This window comes from Mauremys reevesii, linkage group 1, assembly GCF_016161935.1.
Source record: "Mauremys reevesii isolate NIE-2019 linkage group 1, ASM1616193v1, whole genome shotgun sequence".
Lineage (NCBI taxonomy): Eukaryota > Metazoa > Chordata > Testudines > Geoemydidae > Mauremys > Mauremys reevesii.
In genome coordinates this window covers 29,647,794-29,670,413 of record NC_052623.1, presented here as the reverse complement: position 1 = coordinate 29,670,413, position 22,620 = coordinate 29,647,794, and the positions used below count along the sequence as shown (strand labels likewise).

Sequence of the window (22,620 nt, the reverse complement as noted above, 5' to 3'; positions counted from 1 at the left end):
GACATGGCCTGAAGTAGCAGACTTTCTTAGTCACTGGAGCCAGCCACAATATGATGCTATTCTCTAAAACCAATGTATGACAATAGGATGAATGAGCAGAGATATGTGAGTTGATGCTGCTGGGGAGAGATGTGAAATGGGATTACTAATAGCCATTTAGAAGTCTGCACTCCTGAGGGTGAGGCATTTCTGTTGAGGTTATTCAGGTAAATACATCTCATTCTGTGATGCACTGATCATTTGTAAAGAACATGAACCCATCTTTCTTTACAAGCAATTGCAAGCCAAAAACTGTTCACAGCTGGCAAACAGCTAGAATGAGGCTTCCACCCTAGCTTTAGAACAAACACAACTCTAAGAAAAGACTAATTGAAACTTTTTAAACAAATGAGGAGCAGTTTTTGAGAGGCTACAGCTTGATGCTGATGGCACTCAATCAAGGACAAACACATTATTACTGGAGGTGGAAGGGAAATAATTCTCCCTTAAAAGAAAAAATCTGTCTCCAGATTACTCACTCTAATCAGAAGCACAAGTATTATTCTTCCCTTAAATTAAAAGCAGCTGAACAACAGAGTATAATATCCCCAGTCTTGCAATCAGATACAGACAGGTGACAGCAGTCCCTGTCTGAAACCTGCTCATATGGCTCTGGTTGCAGGATTGGGGCCTAAATTCAGAACACCATTAGAAAGTGCAAATAAAATAGCAGATGATCAAAAGCAGGAGCCATCAACCTGGGAAACGGTTTGGTTCCATGAGAGTTCTGTTTAATTAAGAATAGGCAATACCTGGTATAGTCACAGAAAGCAAAGTAACATACATTCATTTTTATTAGAAATGTTCTATGGGGAGATTTTGATAATACACTACAGTACAGTATTGCATGTTACATGAGCAATGATATTCAGGACATTCCACACCCCTTATGCAGTGCATCTCAGCAAGATATTCTGTAAACATGTACCAAACAATGCATGCTTGATTTAGTGTTAGCACCTTAACATCATTGCTGGATTACAGGTGGCTTTTATAAATTTGACTGATAAGACACATTGTGATCATCTTCACTTTCCATGAGTAAGGGCTGTGTTTCTGCAGTGCTTCCCCTTCTCTTCTTCCTACACCCCAGAACAATAAGTCCTGTGATCAGAGCAGTAATTATGCCACCAACCACAGCTGCTCCAACCAACCACTGCCAGATCTGACGGGCTTGCTCCAGGTAGGGCATCAAAAAGTCCTGGAATGAGTCAACTGCAAAAAAAAATGACAAAATTCATTTTATGTTATGTAATGCACTGTCAGTTTGTGGAAGCTAGCAGTTATATGATAGCTCATGCTGGAAGACTTTGAATAATAATAATAATAAATGCTTTGTATTGCTGTGGTGCCTTTTATCTCAGGGTCACACAGTATTTAAAAATCTTTAATAAATCAAGTCTCTTCTCGTTCAATGAGGTAGATAAGTATTATCCATAACTTACAAATGAGAAAACTGAGGCACAAAACCTACCAGCCTTTAAATGACTTCACCCAATGTCACATAGGAAATGCTGGATGAAATTACAAATAAAAGTATTGAAGAAAGTAAATAAGGAAGTGTTATTTACTCCTTCTTATAACACAAGAACTAGGGGCCACCAAAGAAAATCAATAGGCAGCAGATTTAAAACAAACAAAAGGAAGTATTTTTTCACACAATGCATAGTCAGTCTGTGCCAGATGATGTTGTGAAGGCCAAGACTATAACATGGTTCAAAAAAGAGGTAGATAACTTCATGGAGGATAGGTCCATCAATGGCTGTTAGCCAGGATGGGGGGAAGGATAAAAAATCCTGCTTCTACTTTGCAGTAAAGCTGTGCTTCTCCAATGCAAACAGGCTTATTCTGTCCTAGTTAGGAATCAACTCAGTCTGATTTCTCTTCAGTGATTATTTCAGTCCATTATCCCAAGGGCACCACGAGAATCAAAGCTCTCAGTTTAGCTCTTCATTATGTAGCACTATAAATGTACACAAGACTCTGGAGTAGGAGACCAAATGTGATACTGCTCACCCAATGGGGTTTATATTCCATGGGGTTGAGTCTCCATTACCTTGGCTGTTTTGCAGGCATTTACATCTGAGGAAAGTGAGTGCACAGAGCTACCATGCTGGTTTGGTAATGTTTTCCACCTATTTTGTACTCCCTTTGCACAGGTGTAAATGTCTACTCAGGGTGCCAGGTAGTGGAAAATGCATCCCTCAAGGTAAAGAATGGGGTGGAGTCCCTAAAGTCTGAGTTAGTTGCATAATCAGAGTGAACAAAGAGGCATTCTTTCTGAAACACGATGAGCCTGAGTCTGGTCTTGGTTATACTGGCGAAAATCTAGAGTAACTCATTGACTTCACTGATGTTGCACTCTGGATTTACACTGGTTTAATTGATGTCAGAATCTGGTCACCCAACTCTAGTTATTTTCACTGGTGGGAATGAAGAGAATGAATCCGATGTGAAATTTATTCATCAGTTTTAATTACAGCTGAGAAAAATATTCAATGAAACCAGGCCAAACTTTAGATGAGCTCCTCATCCCCCTCTGGGCTCTTTATGCAGGGTGAAAGGACCAGAATGGTATAAAGGGTTGTCAAAGCCATGTATCTGACTGGTTGAGGATTCTCCCAGGCCAGAATTGAAGATGACAACTATAAGTCTGCCCTCCAAAGACCACCTCGCAAGCCCTGCCATAGGGAACTTGCCAGGGGCAAAGCTCGGGGCGGAAGGGGCATGTTGAAGGCAGAACTGCTGCACACAGCACTTCAGAGATTCCTGGTGGCGCTGTGGACCACAGGGGACCACAACTTAGACAGGCCCCCAGGCACTTCAGCCCCTGGTGCAGCCCCCAAAATGGGAGGTGGTTGCTGAACAATTTGCCATCCACTGAAGACTCCTGGGATCCATTTAAAGTAGACCCAAGATGGTTTCCCTGGGAAAGCATGAACTTCTGCCATCTCGACTGACTTGTTTTGATGAAACCAAAATGTCAAAACCAAACTCTGTGGAAAAGGGCAGAAAAAGCCACATGAATCAATACTGGCATTAATGCTGGTGTGACTCCTTAGTGAAGCACAACTGGTGAATTACTCACAGAGCCAGTTATAACCACTTATAAGTTATGAGTGAGGAAAGCGTAAACTGCTGGATGACTATGCACCCATGCAGTCGGAAATTTGCTCAGATGTTTAGAAGTAAGGGTGTTGATAGTAAAAAGGCAGAGGAGTTAGTGCTGTTGGATATTAAATATGGAATACCCTAAGGATTCCATTTTAAGTCTGAATTGGACCTCACCTCAGCCCTTAGCTATTTTCATTTTAAGCTTTGCATGTGTGGAATATGGCCAGCAGATTTTTAAAGATAATATCTGAGGTGATTTAGACAAGCTGTTCTGGAGAAATGGGGCTCAGAAAGCATAAATATTAATTATGCTTTGAATGTCCTTGTAACATTCTTGCTGCTTTTGTCCCAAAATCACTTGTCCTAGAAACTTCAGCTGAGGTTCACTCAAAGCACCCTTTTAGAAGGGAAAAGCAGTGCTGGGAAGCTGTATAGTGGTGTATTCCAAATGGTCAGTTGGTCTCTAGAGGAATTAGTGGGGACCAACACATTCATCTGAGAAAAAATAACAAGTCTCTCTAGCCCCTTTTTTTTTTTATGAAGACAGCCTCCAAAATGAAAACCAAATCAATCTCTAACGTATCTATCCTCACAACACCCCTGTGATATAGTTCCCATTTTACAGATGGGGAAACTCAAGCAGTGAAAGTTTAAGGGACTTGCCCAAAGCCATGTAGGAAGTCAGTAGTAGAATAAGGAGTTAAACCCAGGTTTCTTGGATCCCCAGACAGCACCTTAACCACTAGACCATCTTCTGTTGCAAGAAAGAGTTTTCCCTGTGATGATCACATCAAAATTAACCACCTCCCCTACTACTGTTCTCTCTGTAGTGCAGGGTTGCCCTTTTGTAGGAACATTTTCTCCCAGCATGCCTTTCTGGGACTACCCTTACACTCAGCAGAGCCAAGCAGCTACAACTCTAAAGGGGCCATTTTGGAGCTGGTTGTATTTTCCTCTCTTCTAGCTAGTAAGTACCTGGTTTATTTTCCCTTTCTTATTGTTGAGTAGATAGCACTTTCTCACAGTCACAGCTCTTTTCCATAAAATACAGGGTTTGTTGCTTTTTAAAAAAAAACAAAACTATTCTATCCATTCTATACTTGCCAGTGTATGGGTTTATTTTAGCTCTAACCCTAATTCTGAATTTCCTGGCTTCCAAATGGCTAGTTTTTGTTTGTTTGTTAATACTGTTATTCCAAAGTTTTCTTTTTACCCTTAAGTTTCTAACAATGGCTATTAGAGAGGCAAGGTGGGTGAGGTAATATCTTTTATTGGGGCAGCTTCTGTTGGTGAGAGAGACAAGCTTTTGAGCTACACAGAGAACATCAGGTCTGGGAAAGGTACTCGGAGTGTCACAGCTAAATACAAGGTGGAACAGATTGTTTAGCATAAATAGTTAATACATATTATAAAAGACTGTTCAAGGTGAAGCAGCCAGTTAACACCTCGACAGTCATAGGACAAAAAAGGGAGGCTAGTGGGTTACAGATTGTTGTAATAAACCATAAATCCAGTACCTTTATTAAGTGAATGATTTTTAGTGTCTAGCAAAGTTATAAACTTAAGCTCCCAGGCAGTGGATGTGTTCTTTATTGTTCCAATCACTTCCCTATGACCTTCTCTTGCTCAGTTTTTTTTCCACCTGTTGGGCCACAGCATATCTGCACTGAAAATTTCTGGCCCATTGTCTCTCATATGTTTAGACAGTAAGCTATGTAGGGCAGGGGCTGACTTGTTGTTATACCACAATGGGGCCCTTATCCCAGTTTGGTGCATCTAAGAGTTAGAGCAGTGCAAACAATAACTGGTATCAATACATTCTCTGGTCCTTGACTCTAGTTCAATGATTTTTGTCTGAGAACAAGGAGAGAAGAAAAATCTAAAAGGGGTGATAAAATAGATGCTTTGTGGAAGGGTAACAGGAGGGAGCATAGTTCTTGAGCATTTTAACATACCTAAGAACTTATTTAAGAAGTATAAGAAGCTACGTATGTCGTCGTCCTTATGAATCTGGCTGATATGTAGAAAGAGTATGAGTGGCTTGCTAGGAAGTATAAAAATATGAATCTAATTTTTGAGAAAAAATGTGAGATATTGAGGTCTTAGTTGCAACTTATTCTAGGATGAAGCCCTGCTTCTCTCATTTTTTTATTGGACTCTTTCAATCCCTTTCCCATTTGTGTTATGCCTTTTGCTACAAGATTGTGAGTATAAAGAGAACTGTGTTGTGTACATATATTGTCTTGGGTTTTTAGGTCTGTGTATACTTGTGTGTTTACATCACAGAATCAGGAAATATTTTAGCTCCTTAAGTAAATTGGAGTCGGAAACTTACCATGGAAATCTTGATACTGCCAAAATGGTACTGAAAATGAGCCTTGTTGTGCAGTCCTCCTTCCTGCAGAGTTTGACTGGAACAAAATATGTTCCTCTGTGGCTTCTTAAAACCTTACACTGTTCTGCAACCATCTTTTGACTCCATCATTATCAATCTGGAGGACAAGGGCTCCTCATTTGTCAGCCTTATCCTTGGTAAAATGTAATGTGGCACGAGGCCAGATGGGGCTGCTGCATGATCTAACAGAGGGGAACTACTACTGTCTTCCATTTTACCACTGACTTAAATGCAGTTAAGCATGTCTCTGCCCTGTTTTAACCTCAACCTGTAAGGATTTCTCTAACAAGCTAGAGGCCAGCAGCCACCTCCAGGCATCTACTGCCTGTTTTCAGTTTCCTTTGCCACAGAAAAGATCCATGCAATCGCTCCCTTGAAGTTACCATGGCAACTCGGATGCCAGAGCACGGAGTGTCCCCAGAGGCAGTGCTAGCCAACTGGGGGCCCTAAACAGGAATATTTTGTCCCCCCTACACACAACACATACTACTAATTAATAGGGGGTCCCTTTGACCTGCTCAAGGACCTAAGCAATTGCTTAGTCTGCTTATGCCTACTAGTGGTTCTGGCCCAGTGATCTGTAATGCACACCAGTAAAAATCCGTTTGTTCCATGTATGTCTGCGGATTAGAACCCCCCAGAATTCCAAAGACCCCGTTACCACAGTCAATTACTTTAATCCATAATACTGCCAGGTCAGAGAGCACGGCAAAAATGGCCCCTCTGAAACACTCAGAGTAAAACTGGGTGATTAGGAAATGCCAGTGAACTGAAAAATCCATTAAATAAATAAATAAATGCATAAATAGTTTGGGGTCCAACAGAACATTTTTTTGACCCCAAATGAAACACTTCATTTCAGTTTTGAACATTTTTTTTTAACATTTAAAAAAAATCTTTAAAATAAAATAAAGGAATTTTCTGAATGCAAAGTCACTTTGAATTAAAAAAATCAAAATGTTTTGTTTAGAAAATGTCAAAAAGAAACATTTAGGTTTTGGATTTTTTTTTCTGGATGCAGAAGGCTCCGACACAGACAATTCAATGAAATCAACATAAATTCACAAAACATTTTGGTGTCGCTGAATCTGCATTTTTCACCAAAAAAAGTTTTGAGTGAAAAATTTAACCCAGCTCTACTTGAGAGACACTTTGGTGAGTCAAATTCAGTTCAACTTATTTGTTTGTGTTTTAATTTAATAAACTTAAAAGAATGCTCATCCTAAATGCTAGATGCCATTGTCATTGATTAAAAATGAATTCTTAATTAAGCTATTGCAAAACCAAATAGCAGCCAATCCCGCCTCCTGACATCTGTCCATCAGTTAGTAACAATTACCAGCAAAATCTCCCAATCCCTCAGTTTTCCAGAGACAAATACAAATAATAACCCCAGCACAGTCCCCACATTCAATTTCTTAACTGCCTATTTTTAAAAACAAACAACTCTGCAATCATTCATTGTGTCTCTGTTGCATTTGTGGAGCTATATGGACTCTCTCTGGTGGCTGCTAGGAGTGGTAGAAAAAACCACTCCTATTCCCAAAAACAACGAGGAGTACTTGTGGCTCCTAGGAGGCTCCTCATTGTTTTTGCTGATACAGACTAACCTGGTTACCACTCTGACTCCTGTTCCCAGTGGCTGGTCTAGCACAGTGCTTCCTGGAGATTTTGCCAGGGTGGTGTTTCCCTGAAAAATAGGCCAGTGCACTATCGGTACAATAGAACACTAATAAAGAACAAATCCACCTTCAAATTTAGAAGTCCCTTTAGTGGTACAAAGCTGTAACAAACCTGCTGGGACTTGGAGGATGGAGCACGGGTTGCAGGAGAGAAGAGTTTGGAGGAAGCACCAGAAAGTTAGTCAGTGTGCACGTGATTAGGATGCTAGTTCAATTGCAGCATCTCTGAAAATAGTTCTCTTAATAAAGAGTGTGTTTAGTTTGAGAAGAATAGTCATTTTGTGTTATTCCTTGATATGTGATACATGATACAACAGCCTTTTGAACATTTCTTCTACCCAATCTGGGTCTAGGATAAGACCATTTCAGGGTTAATTTTGGACACATCAAAAACAAAATTCAGCTGGCTAGCAAAAGGGAAAAAACAAAAGCCATTGAATCATTTTTTCATTCACATACACCCAGGATATGTTGGCAATGACTTGCTGCTTCCTGTCACATGCATTTATATTGCCTTATCCAGTTAGCTATTTAACACCATGTTTAAAAGCAATATTTGAGACCACAAAGAAATTGTATGCATCTAGCTCAGCCTTGCAAAATTCTGCTTCCCCAGGGTGAGTCATTGTGTGTGTGTGTGTGTGTGTGTGTTTTTCTTGATGGACAAAGAAAATGTCAGTTGGATTTTAATCGCCATTAGTTACAAGGGGGGGAAGGCCAGGAAAGATTATTTATTCAGCCAGATTCTTGTTTGCTTAGTCCCCTTTGCACTATGTAATCATGGCTGTAGAGATGGTCAGTGGAGAATTCCTGCTGTGCAAGGGACATTTTGGGGGCAGGGCATTGCTGAGAGGGTAGAGCATCATGGTGCTTGATCGTCCATTGTGGAAATTAGAGTGGCTCCCTTGAAGTTCTAACTTGCGTCAAAACTGGGCAGATCAGGGAGCCGTGACTGGGTCCCTGGCAGGCCTTCTCTCACTCTGCTTGGTAACAGCTGAGAATCAGTTCCTGTGTGTGTAGGCTGGTGAAAAATTTTATGATCGTTTTTAAAGGCTGGGCCTTCTACCTCTCACTGCAAAATCACATTGCAGTAGGTTCCAACACACACACCTACCACTGACGACACACTTATAAAATGGTTACTGACAAAAATGGGTTACTTTTGTATCTTTAAGTGATATCAATCAAATGTTCCCTGATGTATCTATAGCACAATATAGCATATTTTCTTCTGATTTACCCAAAGTTAACAATTATATTGACAAAGCTGCTCTTTAACAGCTTGCTCATCTTTATTCCAAGAAAGAAGGCTGGCCACAGCTGTACAATATCCAGTGTTCTCCAGTTATATCTTTTCTTAATTTGTTCCTGGCTTCCCAAATGATAGTTGCCTGCTACAAAAGGACATGCAAGTAAGGAGAGAAGTTGACTTTTTAAAATCCATATTTCCTGTTATCAAATAAACAACTTTAGCTAATATCCAAACTTTCCACTCCTATTCCCTCCTCTCTAAGGCTCATTTTTTAACATTGGTTTCCTCCTCCTTTTCCAATTAACCTTATTTTTCACTTTCCAGAGCCTGAGGAAATTCCCATGATTGAAACACTGTCTCATATTTTCTTTTCTTTTCTAACTTGATAGTCTAATTCTTTTTTCAGTCATGCAGTTTAGGGATTTAAACTGCATCCCAAGAGAACATTTAACATGCACTGTTGATTTTAATTACATCCTATCATCCAGGCATCTGCATTTTATCTCACCTAGCTGTTGCCATTTTATTGTCAGCTCTCCAGTTCCAAACGGAGCCCTTTTCTATTCTAGCCATAGTGTATGCTGCTGAATACCTCAAAGATGGAAAGAGTCATCAAGGTCTCTTGAAGTTGGCATGGGTCTGTCTGTGTGCTACTATGCTGCTGGTCAATTTGCCACCACAGGATACGTTTGAGTGGAGATGACAAAGTTCGATTCTGGAGATGGACTTCTCCAAAGTCATGGTTGTCGTCAGTCTTGTCTCTCTGAGAACACCTGAGACTAGGCCTTCAGGAGCACACCCAATATCCACCAAACTGCAAAGCTACACTGCAGGCCTATTAAGCATCTGTGATGCTGGTAGGCCAGATGCCAGCTCTTGCCAAGAGCTAACAAACTCATAGCAGGAGACCAGACCAGTTCTCCTCTGTGTTAGTTTTGCTCAGAATAGGCATTAGTCTTATAGGAATGTATTTAGGGTTTAGACTCTGTGGAATGCTTGTAAATTTCTGCATGTGTTAATCTGACTTGTAATGTCTGTATTCCATGCCACAAGAAAACATGTAAGTTTTGCTTTATAACTTTGAAAATGTTTTGTCTGAACCCAGGCACGGGAATCACAAAGGATTGGTTAATGGCCCTATTGCACCTGGGAAATACTACATTTAAGGAAGCACATCCTGTGGACTTGGAAGCTGAATGAACGAAATAAAATAAAATCACAGGAAAGATTTTCATCTTTTTGGCTGTTTAAACTCTGACAGGGCCAGAGACTCTAAACTTAAGCCAGAGATCACCAGGAGCTGCCTCCTGAGTCCTCCCTGAAAGAGATTTTTGAATTGACAAATCACTACAACTCTGTCACTCTTAGGATTTCACGCAGCACACAGTCAACTTGTGGAACTCCTTACCTGAGGATGTTGTGAAGGCTAGGACTATAACAATGTTGAAAAGGGAACTGGATAAATTCATGGTGGCTAAGTCCATAAATGGCTATTAGCCAGGATGGGTAAGAATGGTGTCCCTAGCCTCTGTTTGTCAGAGGATGGAGATGGATGGCAGGAGAGAGATCACTTGATCATTGCCTGTTAGGTTCACTCCCTCTGGGGCACCTGGCATTGGCCACTGTCGGTAGACAGATACTGGGCTAGATGGACCTTTGCTCTGACCCAGTACGGCCGTTCTTATGTTCTTATGATTTAGATGGTAGCTCATTTGTGTGTATATGTTTGCTTGCTTTAACCTGTAAATAACTTATTCCCTTTTCCTAGTTAATAAACTTTTTTAGATAGTTTATTACAACATTGGCTACAGGTGTTGTCTTTGTTGTAAGATCTAAGGTACCAAGTGATCTGGGGTAAGTGACTGGTCTCTTGGAACTAGAAGCAACCTGAATGTGGTGCGATTTTTGGTGTGAGCGACCATTTATCACTAAGTCAGGTTTGCGTGGGTGGCAAGATAGACTGGAGAGTCTATGGGGACTGTCTGTGAGTCTGTGGTAAGACTCTTATAATGATCCAGGAGTTCACATTTGTTACTGGCTTGGTGAAATCTAATTATCGCCCACACCACCAGTTTTGGGTGTCTGCCCTGTTTGTGGCAGTCTGCCCTGAGGTAGGGCAGCTGTGAGCCACTCCAGACAGTATCCGTACACCATTTTAATCACACTGCCTTTACTTTTTACTCTGCCTGCAGCCCAGCATCACCTGCACTTCTCTTCACCTGTATCTGTTGAAGTTACAGCATCAAACACCTTAGTTAAGTATTTCAAATATGGAAACTTGTATTTAGGCTCCTAGGTTTATATTTAAGTATCTGCCTGACTCCTCGAAAGTGTGACTCGGCCATCAATACCTAGTGAGGTCACCAAATATCTCCCATTGAGATTAAGGGGAGCTGTTGGGTGAAAGTTTAGCATGTGTCTAAAAATGGATTCAGGAGTTAGCTTTAAGGAATTATTTCTGGAAATAACTTGGCCTGGGCTTCAAACACTAGTACTCAGCATCCTGTTTGTACTATAATAATACATATTATGGCAGGCAGCACCAGGTGGTGCTGTTACAGTCTTCCAAGTCTTTTATTGGCATGCAAGCAAATGTTCAGTCTTGGGAAGATAAGCTGTGTGGTGGCGTTAATTTTCTTATGCAAGGTGAGTGGGATAGTGGGCTCCTTGCCTCAGCCTGAGTTAATTCTTGGGGCAGAGTTGGTTCCTGGGACTGGGCTATGCATATTTTCACTGTAATTCATGAAAGAAGGGATTACTTTGTGACCACCTCTGTTCCAGCAAGCATGTCTCTAAATAAGACACTCTGAATATATGCAGACTCCACCTTACTGATTTCTTCTCCACTGGGAAGCTAGCCTGCAAGACTCCAGACATCTGCTACTGCTCAGCAGAAGTGGAGCAATATAATTCCTGTCCTTGACTGACCCTTTCTCACTGGGTTTCTTTCCATCTTTATATGTCTCCTACCTCCCTGCTCATGTTCTATCTATAATCACAATTAGTCACTTCATTTCAACATCTCGACTGAATCTCTGCTATTGTCACATCACTCCTTTCCTCCATCTGCTTTGAAATAAAACTTTTATTTGACCATTCCTCATTCTCCTTACTCCTGTCCCATTACCCATCCTCCTACTCATCAGCAAGGTTCTGCATAAGCTTCTATCTCTTCTCAGACCATGATCTATGAGAAAATCATCACTGCTAATTTTTTTTGGCATTGTATCTTTTCACTGTACCTACCAGGCAAATCAACCATAGCTCCTTGCCTTTGATCACAGAGTCATCTTTTCTAGTCCTTCTTGATCACGTTGCAGCATTTTGGTGTCTTGTAGTATATGAGCTCAAACAAGAAGCCAGCACTTGTCTCTCTGAGGCTATGTCTACTCTTCAAGTTGGAGATTCAAATAGACATACCTGCACTAGCTCTGATTGAGCTAGTTTGCTAAAAATAGAAGTGTTGCTGCGGCAGGAGGGCCTAGCCATCCTCAGTAAAATTCCATCCAAGTCACTAGGTACGTACTTGGGCAGCTGGCATCTCCTGTCACTTGTGCCACTGTGGCTCTGTTTCTATTTTTAGCACGCGAGCTCAGTCAGAGCTAGCATGGGTATGTCGCCTCAAGCTTGAAATTATACCTCCAGTTCAAAGTGTAGCTGTATCCTTACTGTGAATCCGACACTTCTAACTAGGGAAAAGCCCAGCTCCAAACACTCAAACCCACCTGAATCTTTGGATATCCAGAATCTGAATGTTGTCGCTCTGGCCCATTTTTAATTTTGAACCAGTTATTTCTTTCTAATAAAGAATGACAACTTAGGCTCCGGCCCTGCAAATGGGACTGAAGAGGGACTTGAGTGGCACATAGACCTTGTGCAGGTTCTCTTCACAGGGATGAATGTCACCCTTACTGCTGATCTTTCAGCAGAAATAAAGAACCATCTTAACCACCCCTCCTGCAAAGCAGCTAGAAAGGACAGACTTGATTTTGTCTGCGGTGTAGTTGTAGCTGTGTCAGTCCCAGGATATTAGAGAGACAAGGTCACTGTGGTGGTAATATCTTTTATTGGACCAACTTCTGTTGGTGAAAGAGACAAGCATTCTAGCCACACAGAGCTCTTGAAAAAGAGGTCTCTCACCAACAGAAGTTGGACCAATAAAAGATATTACCTCACCCACCTTGTCTCTCTAATATTGCACGTAATCACTTTTAGTTCTTTTTTTATACCAGATTCCTCCTGTGTCTGATTTCCTGTATACTTCTGCAATTCTAATGTATTCTGCAGTGTTTTGAACTTTCCCACTACTTGGCACTTTTTCTTAAAGCCCCAGTTCCTGGAATTAAGTGATTGATGTGAAAATCACAGTTTTGATTTAAAAATAAATGAAAGGTTCTAGTTCAAGAGAAAAGCTTGAAAACATGAACCCTAAAGATGCAGAAACTAGAATACAAAATAAGCCCCAAATGTATCACTTTTAAATAAAATAAAAACTCAAGAATGGTTTTAAAAAAAATCATAGGAGAAATACTGATTCCTGCTTATGCTGTAGTTCTAAAATGGGCATCGGATTAGCTAGGACAACGATACTTGAAATAATCAGCCATAAAAATAAGCTTTCGGGATAGCAATGAATCACAAGCTGCTAGACTGTGTTTAACAAAAGAATTGAATGAGCAGGCTGAACACTATTTTGGAGCAGTTTACTAAGCATGCAGAAGTCAGACCCTGTCATTAGGAAGCAAAATCTTTCCGAGGGCCAGAGCTGCCTGAAAGTACTGTAGTATTGTTCAGACAGAGTGAAAAAGGCTATTCGGGCAAATGTTAGTCTTGCTAAAATGTCTCTGCTGCCTTTGATGTATGATTACTGGACTCTTGGCTGCCGATTGCGTTTGCAACTGAACAGACACATTCACAAAAGGTTGCATAGTTCCTTGATCTCATTCATTTCTTTACTTTATAAAAGTCTTGATCTTCTAGCTGTACCTTGTGTCCCAGGTTTGAATCCCTGATCCAAATGCCCCTCAACATTGGTCTAATCATCCCAGTGGCCTATCTTGATAATCGCCGAACTTAAGTCCAAGATCTGAATGCTCCTCAGCTCTGGGGAAAGGTTAGGTCTTGAACAAAATTTGTCCTTTATCTTAGTGCATGCAGATCTTATTGAAGCCTACACTGCTAAATGGCCCCATCCTACATATCAATACAATTTCTAAACAATTCACATTTAATCTATTTTAAGTAATAATAAAGACCCTCATGCAGCCCTTTAGTTGCATTCTGTAAAAATGACACTGCATATCTCATGGTGAAATTCATCACTGTGCAAAGAGCCTGTACAGAGCTCATGAATCACTTAAATCCTACTTAAGCTTTATTTTGAGGACTTAAATAATTTATTGGCTGTTTTCTGGGGTGACGTTAATCCTTGATAATTAAGATAACAGATTTATTAAGTTTCCAAGTATAAAAGGCGGTTTTCCAGCTGCCGGTCCTGAAACCTGAGCCTGGGATCTGAAACTCCAGCCGGGTTCTGTGTTTCTTGCAATTATCACTACTAATAAAGAATCTGCAGGATAGATTCTGCCCTCAGTTATGCAGTTACATGGGGCCAGATCCTTGGCTTGTGTAAATCAGCATTGATTTATGGAGTAGTGCTAATTTACACCAGGCCTGTGGCCTTTGTATTAGGCCCTCAGTGAAACCTGACTTAGTCCTGCTGTACTCATTGGGTTTGCACTGGTATAATTGAAAGCAAAATATGGCCCTGCCTTTGGAATTTTTTAAATAATTCTGTTGATAATTACAGTCTCCCATAGCTGCTTGTGTTGGCTGTGCAGTACTGACAGACGACAAACTTCCTTTGGTCATTAAATCAATCAGATATGACTGCAAATACTCTCACCGAATAAATCTGATTAAGAAGGCACCTTTTGAACTTAGTCTCTTTACAGATATATGCTATATAAAGGTGGCAAATTCAGAATTTGCTTATCACTAAACATTACCTGGGTCTGCTAGATATTCATAATCATATCCTAGCTCCCTTGATGGGGTAAAAAATTCCCCATTTCTGTAGAGAGGAATAAATGGGACCATGTAATATTCACGATTGTGTCCAATGGGTGCATTGGCTGCTGGGTAAACTTCTCGCAGAGGTCTGTGTCTTCTAAGCCATTGTTCAAAAATACTGTAGAAGAAAGAGAATGTGGATTAATAACAACAATGCTCCTTTTTGCAACAACAGAGAAACTCAGTGGGCCTGATTCGCTACCTTGATCCCTGAGGAGTGATTTATACCTGCCCAAAGTGAATTTGAGGGTATGTGTAAAATGCTATCAAATCAGCATGGTAGCAATTTACGCCTACCAGGTTCTGAGTTAGCACAGCTGTAAGTTGCACAAAGTGCAAGCCAATGAAGGCTCAAGCTTGGTATCTGCAATGCTGTGCAGATACTGGTTATGTTTTATAATTCAGTGACTGTAATTTATGCAGCAATTATAGTGTAATTACACTGTGGTTGTGCTTTCTGATAGTTAATTACTACTAATTCACATAACCAGAATGTTAACTATGGGACTGAATTAAGTATATTACTGCCCCTTTGATTTCATACTTAATACGTGTGCTCTTTAGAATCTAGGCACATTATCTGCATTGCATTCACATTGTAATCAGTCTAAGCATTCATTTATTATAGCAGAGTGGTAGCATTATAGTTAAGGTTGAGACTAGCTTACTCTTGAACAACTGATTTCTCCAAGTGGTCTAAAATCCACATGTTTACTTAGATTGTCTTGAAAACTGCTGGGCGTCATGATGGCTTGGGGCAGTGTTAGTGGTCCAAATTGGAGGTGGTTTGAACAAGATGGTTTGACATACAGCCCCTTCCCCCTCAAAATCAGGTGATATCAAAATGTCATGGTTCTTAAAGCTCAAGGTAACATGCTGTGGACACTGAACCTGAACAGCATCACTGTAATGTGAGTTGGAGTCCTGGTAGCTTTCTGAGAATGTGTTGTGCATATTTATTGCTCAGTTCTGTCGGAGCTCCTTCTGGAGATTATGCTCAGGGAACAAAGTTTCTGGCTTATGAGCTGATATTTCAAAGCGCTCTGATATTCACATGCATGCTCAGATTTTACTTAAGAAGTATCATCTAGGAAAATGACATTAAATAGAGGGAGGACAAAAGTTTGTGGTAAGCAGCAGCATTAGGGTAATGAAATCATGTGGCAGGGTCCTCATCCATTTCCTGGACAGTCGGACTGACTGAAGAAAAGTAAGTAGCTGTGACTCTCATCAATGTCAGCATGACCAAAAGGGGTTGCTGAGCATCAGGAAAAGTTCTAGTCTAAGGACTGGGATGAGGTTGACATTGGCTGATACAGTGCCAGGATACAGACACAGAGCAGTAACTTAAGTTTATCACAGAATAAACACAGACACCATTACTCATCTCAGCTACACAAACCAAGGGATCACACATAGAGTTCTTGGGGAAAGGGTTGTGAAGGAAATGTCAGACACTAGAAACATGTAGTCACATGGGCCATGGTCCTTTTAAAAACAGTCATAGGAAACTTCCAGTGATATTTTTTACCCCACAAATTGCTATATAAAATTAAGCAGTGGAAAAGCTACAATAAACTTTTACAAATGATACTCTAACCCAAAGGGCAGAATGTTTGGCCACCTGTCTCACCTCCTGTTAAGGTGGCACCAGATTTTCATTTCAACTGTGGTGATACTATCATTCCACCATAATATTGCTGTGACATATTAGGAGTAGTGGTATGAGCTGTGGTCATTTGGTCAACGGTGTCCTCAGATAACCCCCATCCCTCTCTCCCTCAATAAGGAGCTGATTTCAATAGTCAGAATGCTCTAAAATCCACAAGCATAACTGATAGCCTTGAAAACTCGTATGCCACAACAGAGGCTAGTATACAGTTTGTGATGCAAATTTGGGATAATTTGACCAAGGGGTTCCCAAGAATACAGACCCCCCCACCCTCGTAACAGGAGCATCTTTTAATTTTTAAAATACTCTAGAATCATTGTGCATAGTGAGATTCTCAGAATGGGTATACTACTTGGTACAAATTTGGAGTCATTTGGTCAAGAGATGCCTAAAATATAGCCCCTCCAGCCCCCATTAAGGAGCTTATTTTATTAAATCCACATGCATAGAGAGATTGTCTTGATAATTCATATTTAACAGGGGTTGGGTTGACAGTATGGGGGGAGGGGCAGGGAGGAAGAAAACCCATTGAGATGAATGGGTTAGTTCACACTTAGAACTATTGTCAGGCGGCATTCATTTCCATGGGCTATTCTGATTTGTCTTAAGAATGGGTCACTTTACACCTCTCCAATCCTCCTATGCCATTGAAGCTTGTACCCTATATTAGCTCCCTTGCTGGTATGGGACTCTCCTCCATTTTCCTTGCTTCCGTCCATCAGTTACCACCTGCCTTCCACCCTGTAGCCCTACAGTCCTACTGGGGGCATGGATGAGCCAGGAGGAGGACAGAGGTCATAGCTGAGTGACAGTGGGTGTTTCCTGGAAGCATCTCTCTGCCCCCTAAAAGATGATCCCCAGTCATGACCACTTCATTCCCACCACTTCCTCAAAATAAAAAAAAGGGGAGAAATTCCCTGTTTAAAACTTTGTCAATGCAGAATTAAGGTCAACCAGCAGTGCCTTGTACCCTTCCAGAACAGTGAGTGTACCTATGCTTTATCTTCTAGAAACCAGGAAAGTAAGAGTTAATGTAAGACAAACTTAAACCTCTGAAAACTAGGAAATGTGGCACTAAGGTACACACTAGCTCCCCAACCCACCCCGCAAACCTCAGCATGGGAACCTGCAAGTTAATTCTGCTAAAATCTGATGCAGGTTTCTGCTCAGAAATTCACAAGGTGCTGAGTGGTACGGGGAGAAGATGTTCTGTGGCTCCAATCCCTCCTGTTCACACCAAAGCCTTAGGGTGCCAAGGAGGAGGTCATGCAGTCTTTTGAGGTAGGTCAGTAAGGTACAGAACCATGGCTTGGGCCTTTTGGCAGAGTTTGATTCTCTCTATGCTACCCAGCTGTTAATTTCATAGAATCATAGAACTGGAAGGGACCTCGAGAGGTCATCTAGTCCAGTCTCCTGCACTTGTGGCAGGACTAATTATCTAGACCATTCCTGACAGGTGTTTGTCTAACCTGCTTTTAAAAATCTGCAATGATGGAGATTCCACAACCTCCCTAGGCAATTTATTCCAGTGCTTAACCACCCTGACAGTTAGAAAGTTTTTTCCTAATGTCCAACCTAAATCTCCCTTGCTGCAATTTAAGCTTCTTGTCCTATCCTTAGAGGTTAAGAAAAACTATTTTTCTTCCTCCTCCTTGTAACAATCTTTTACATACTTGAAAACTGTTATCATGTTCCCTCTGTCTTCTCTTTTCCAGACTAAACAAACCAAATTTCAATCTTCCTCATAGGCCATGTTTTCTAGATCTTTAATCATTTTTGTTGCTCTTCTCTGGACTCTTTCCAATTTGTCCACATCCTTCCTGAAATGTGGTGGCCAGAACTGGACACAATACTCCAGTTGAGGCCTAATCAGCGTAGAGTACAGCGGAATAATTACTTCTCATGTCTTACAACACTCCTGCTAATACAGCCAAGAAGGATATTCTTTTTTTTTTTTTTTTTGCAACAGAGTTACACTATAAACTCATATTTAGCTTGTGGTGCACTATGAACCCCAGATCCCTTTCCACAGTACTCCTTCCTAGGCAGTCATTTCCCATTTTGTATGTGTGCAACTGATTGTTCCTTCCTAAATGGAGTACTTTGCATTTTATCCTAGTTCTCTAGTTTGTCCAGATCATTTTGAATTTTAATCCTATCTTCCAAAGCACTTGCAAACCCTCCCAGCTTGGTATCATCTGCAAAATTTATAAGTGTACTCTCTATGCCATTATCTAAATCATGGATGAACCGGACCCAGAACTGATCCCTGTGGGACCCCACTCATTATGCCCTTCAAGCATGACTGTGAACCACTGATAACTGGTCTCTGGGAATGGTTTTCTAACCACTTCTGCACCCACCTTATAGTAGCTCCATCTGGGTTGCATTCCCTAGTTTATTTATGAGACGGTCATGCAGGACAGTATCAACAGCTTTATTAAAATCAAGATATACCACATCTACCGCTTCTCCCCATCCACAAGGCTTGTTACCGTGTGAAAGAAAGCTAACGTTGGTTTGACATGATTTGTTTTTGACAAATCCATGCTGACTGTTACTTATCACCTTATTATCTTATAGATGTTTGCAAATTAATTGATTGCTTAATTATTTGCTCCATTATCTTTCTGGATACAGAAGTTAAGCTGACTGGTCTGTAATTCCCTGGATTGTCCTTATTTCACTTTTTATAGATGGACACTATATTTGCCATGACTTTTCGAAGATAATCACTAATGGCTCAGAGATCTTCTCAGTCAGCTCCTTGAGTATTCTAGGATGCATTTCATCAGGCCCTGGTGACTGGAAGACATCTAATTTGTCCAAGTAATTTTAACTTGTTCTTTTTCTACTTTAGCCTCTTCCGATCCTACCTCATTTTCACTGGCATTCACTATGTTAGACATCCAATCACTACCAACCTTCTTGGTGAAAAGCAAAGCAAAAGTCATTAAGCACCTTTGCCATTTCCACATTTTCTGTTGTTATTCCCCACCCCCACTTGAGTAATGTGCTTATCCTGTCATTGGTCTTCCTCTTCTAATGTATTTGTAGAATGTTTTCTTGTTACCCTTTGTCTCTAGCTAGTTTGATCTCGTTTTGTGCCTTGGCATTTCTAATTTTGTCCCTACATATATTCAATATGTTAGGTTTTGTGTCTGAAATCCCTGTCCTGATCTCCAGGTGCCTACACTGCAATAATCTAACCACACAAGGGGAAATTCACACATTAGCAGCATGCTCATGGACCGCTCAGGAATAACCTTGAATGGGGAAGGGAGTGATCAGATACAAGGGATAGCCTGTCCACCCACTACATATGGGAGAGGAGGGCTCCATGCTGGCTTAGAAACTGCTGTTGCAGAGGCAAACTTTGGGGACAAGCTAAGGGCGGGATTGAAGAATCTATGCTTAGGTGGATTCAGGGGTTGGAACTACCAGGAAGGTGCAAAACAGAGCTGAGTGTCACACTTCAATCCAGCTACAGTGACTGGTGAGGGGCTGTGGAGAATGCTCCATGCCCTGGCCATTAGTTGGGGATGTGTATTTCAACCATAGGTAATTTAATCTTCATCAGTTCAGGGAAAGGGTTTCTCCAGACTACCCCAACAACTGAACTCGGCACTAACATGTCTGTAAGCTGCACAAGGATTCTGCATGCAAGTTGCACCTTTTGTCATCAGAGAAAAATGGCTGACTCTAATTCAGAAACATTCTGCTTATGTTGTCAAATTAAAGCTCTCTCCCAACCAGGCGGAACGAGGACCAGAACCTCAGTTCTTTTTTAGGACCAAACGATTTAATAGATGAAAGAGTTGCTGTGTGCATCCACCTTGTCAACCCCCCAAAATGAAGGTATTAATCTTGATTACTTTCTTCATTCATGGCTCTCATCTTTAGCTAATTTCATCAGCCCTGTCTAGAAGAACTCTCTTGTCAGAATAATAATACTCAGCTGAGGCAATCAGATTTGAAATAATTGTTCAGTTTTGTCAAACTTTAACTTCTATTTAAACAAAAAAAGGAAGTTGGAATAGAAACTCTCGGATCAGCTTAAACGTCCAGAAAACAGTTTGCAACATAAAAAGGTTCAGTGACTATTAAATAAATGTGCAAAACCATACAGGATGGATGGTTCTGTGGTTAGAACACTAGACTAGGGCTTGGGAGACCTTGGTACATCACTTAGTCTCTGTCTCAGTTCTCCATATGTGAAATGGGATAATAGTACTTCTCTGTCTCATAAGGGTGTTGTGAGGTGCTAATATACGTATGGTACTGGAAACCATAGCAGTATCTTTAGACAGAAGTAGGAACTAAAACCAGAATTTTTGAAGGTGGGTGATGCTGTGGCTCTCAACTTATGGGTGCCTCAGTTTTTGAATGCTTAGCCTAGGATGCCTTATGGGTTTCTGAGCTCCTTGGTTCTGAACATCCAGCCTTTGTAAGGTGTCTTGAGTTCAGAACTTAAATTGCGAGTCACTGGAAAACCTGGCTCTAACCAATATGCAGTTTCACAAACTAAAAGGGAGATTTTCAAAGGCACAACAACTGGCCAACCAATGCTTATGCTTTTGAATATTATTTGTATTATGGTAGCACCTAGGAGCCCTAGTCATGGACTCCATTGTGTTAGGCACAGAACAAAAAGGTGGTCCCTGCCCCAAGGAGAGCTCTCCCACCAAATCAATACACCACACTTGCATTTTGCCTTTGACAGAATCTGGTCTCTTATATAGTGTAACCAGAGACAACGTGAGCTAGTAGGTAGAACTGGGAGCAGGGAACTGAGAGTCAGGAGACCGGACTTCTGTTTCCTGACTATGCTAATGACTTGCTGCATGATCTTGAGGAAATCACCTCACCATGCCTCATTAAAATGATTTAAGGTTCTCCGATGACATTACTATATATGTGCAATGTGTTATTACTGTAGCAAAATAACTGAATTCATAAACAGACATTTAGTACCATTTTAATAATATTAGGAAAAACTTTCTAATTATAAGGGTAAATAAGTTCTGGCATAGGCTTCCTAGAGAGGTTATGAAATCCCCATCACTGGAGGTGTTAAGAACATGTTGGACAAACACTTGTCAGGGATGGTCCAAGTTTATTTGGTCCGGCCTCAGTGCAGTGGGCTGGACTTGATGACCTCTCAAGGTCCCTTCTAGCTTTACATTTCTAAGATCCTATTCTGAACTTTGCCACAGACCTGCTCTGTGAATTTCAGCAAGGTCACTTAACATCCAGGTGCCTCTGCATCACCAGGTGAAAAGGGATGGTAAATGATTCCCCAAGATGAAAGGTAATGAAGACTCCCACTAGGTTGACACTTCAATTGTTTGAATTTTCATGCATGATTGTGTTCTGTTGAAATGTACTTTGCTTTTGCAAAGAGCTTTTATACGGTGAATTGTAAGGGGCAGACCTTTCTCATACAAAGAAAATTAAACCCATCCATAAAAAGCAGGAATATAAATTTTTCCTGTGATTACATATCAGATGGATTTGAATCTTTTCCTTGTAGCACTGTCCAGTACATACCAGATTATAGAAAATTAACTGAAATGAGCTTTAGTGGAAAATTAATTTTAAGAAGGTTGGTTTAGGGGTTTCGGGGAAGGGGGAGGAGGAAGACGAGTCATTTGATGGTGATTTAAAAAAAAAAAGCCACCAAAAAAAATGCTGGATATGTATTGTTCCATGAATAATATATGCAGCACAGATTATGGTTAATGAAGCAGTGATTCAAGAAAATGAATAAGCGTATGATAAAAATAGTCACATTTGCTGCCAGTTAGAAAGATAAAGGATAGCATAAACTGCCTTGCTGCATGTAATTCCATTATGGCATTAAATAATGTGCTCTCCTAGAACATGTTGGGCACAAGAACATATTGTGTACAAGGAGAGAATCTTAAAACCTGGAACAAGTGATGTAGAATAACTGGAGGAGTTATTTACATTGCAAGTCCTCTGCTATGGTGGATTCTCTGTTACTGGACATTTTAAAATCACAGCTAGGTGCTTTTCTAAAAGACATGTTGTATTTAAAGCACAGTTATTGGACTTGAAGCAGGAAATCATTCAGGGAAGTCCTATGGCTTGTGTTATGCAGGAGGTGAGACTAGATCAGTAATTTTCAACCTTTTTTTCATTTGTGGACCCTAAAAATTTTTGAATTGAGGTGCGAACCCCTCTGGAAATTCCACCTGTGGTTCGTGGACCCATACCATAGAAATCTTAGGGCTTGTCTTCACTACCTGGGTAAGTCGACCTAAGTTAGGCTATGTGAATAATGTAGCTGGAGTTGACGTAGCTTAGGTTGACTTACCTGGGTGTCTTCACTGTGCAGTATCGACAGGAGACATTCTCCAGTTGACTTACT

At 40.8% G+C, this 22,620-nt stretch overlaps 2 protein-coding genes across 3 annotated transcripts in view; one reads left to right on the top strand and one right to left on the bottom strand.

Annotated features, from left to right (window-relative positions):
- Positions 1 to 657: 657 nt before the first annotated feature.
- The window catches only part of TYR (tyrosinase), a 71,925-nt gene continuing 49,962 nt past the window's right edge, over positions 658 to 22,620 (bottom strand). The window contains exons 4-5 of the mRNA XM_039502084.1: positions 14,491 to 14,672; positions 658 to 1,254 (exon numbers count right to left, since the gene is read on the bottom strand). Of these exons, the coding sequence (XP_039358018.1) occupies positions 1,031 to 1,254; positions 14,491 to 14,672 (406 nt within the window). The 3' untranslated portion in view covers positions 658 to 1,030. The remainder of the gene's footprint in view (positions 1,255 to 14,490; positions 14,673 to 22,620) is intronic.
- The window catches only part of GRM5 (glutamate metabotropic receptor 5), a 452,493-nt gene continuing 433,746 nt past the window's right edge, over positions 3,874 to 22,620 (top strand). For both annotated transcript variants that reach the window (XM_039502070.1, XM_039502080.1), the window contains exon 1: positions 3,874 to 4,120. The gene's annotated coding sequence lies outside the window, so the exon portion shown is untranslated. The remainder of the gene's footprint in view (positions 4,121 to 22,620) is intronic.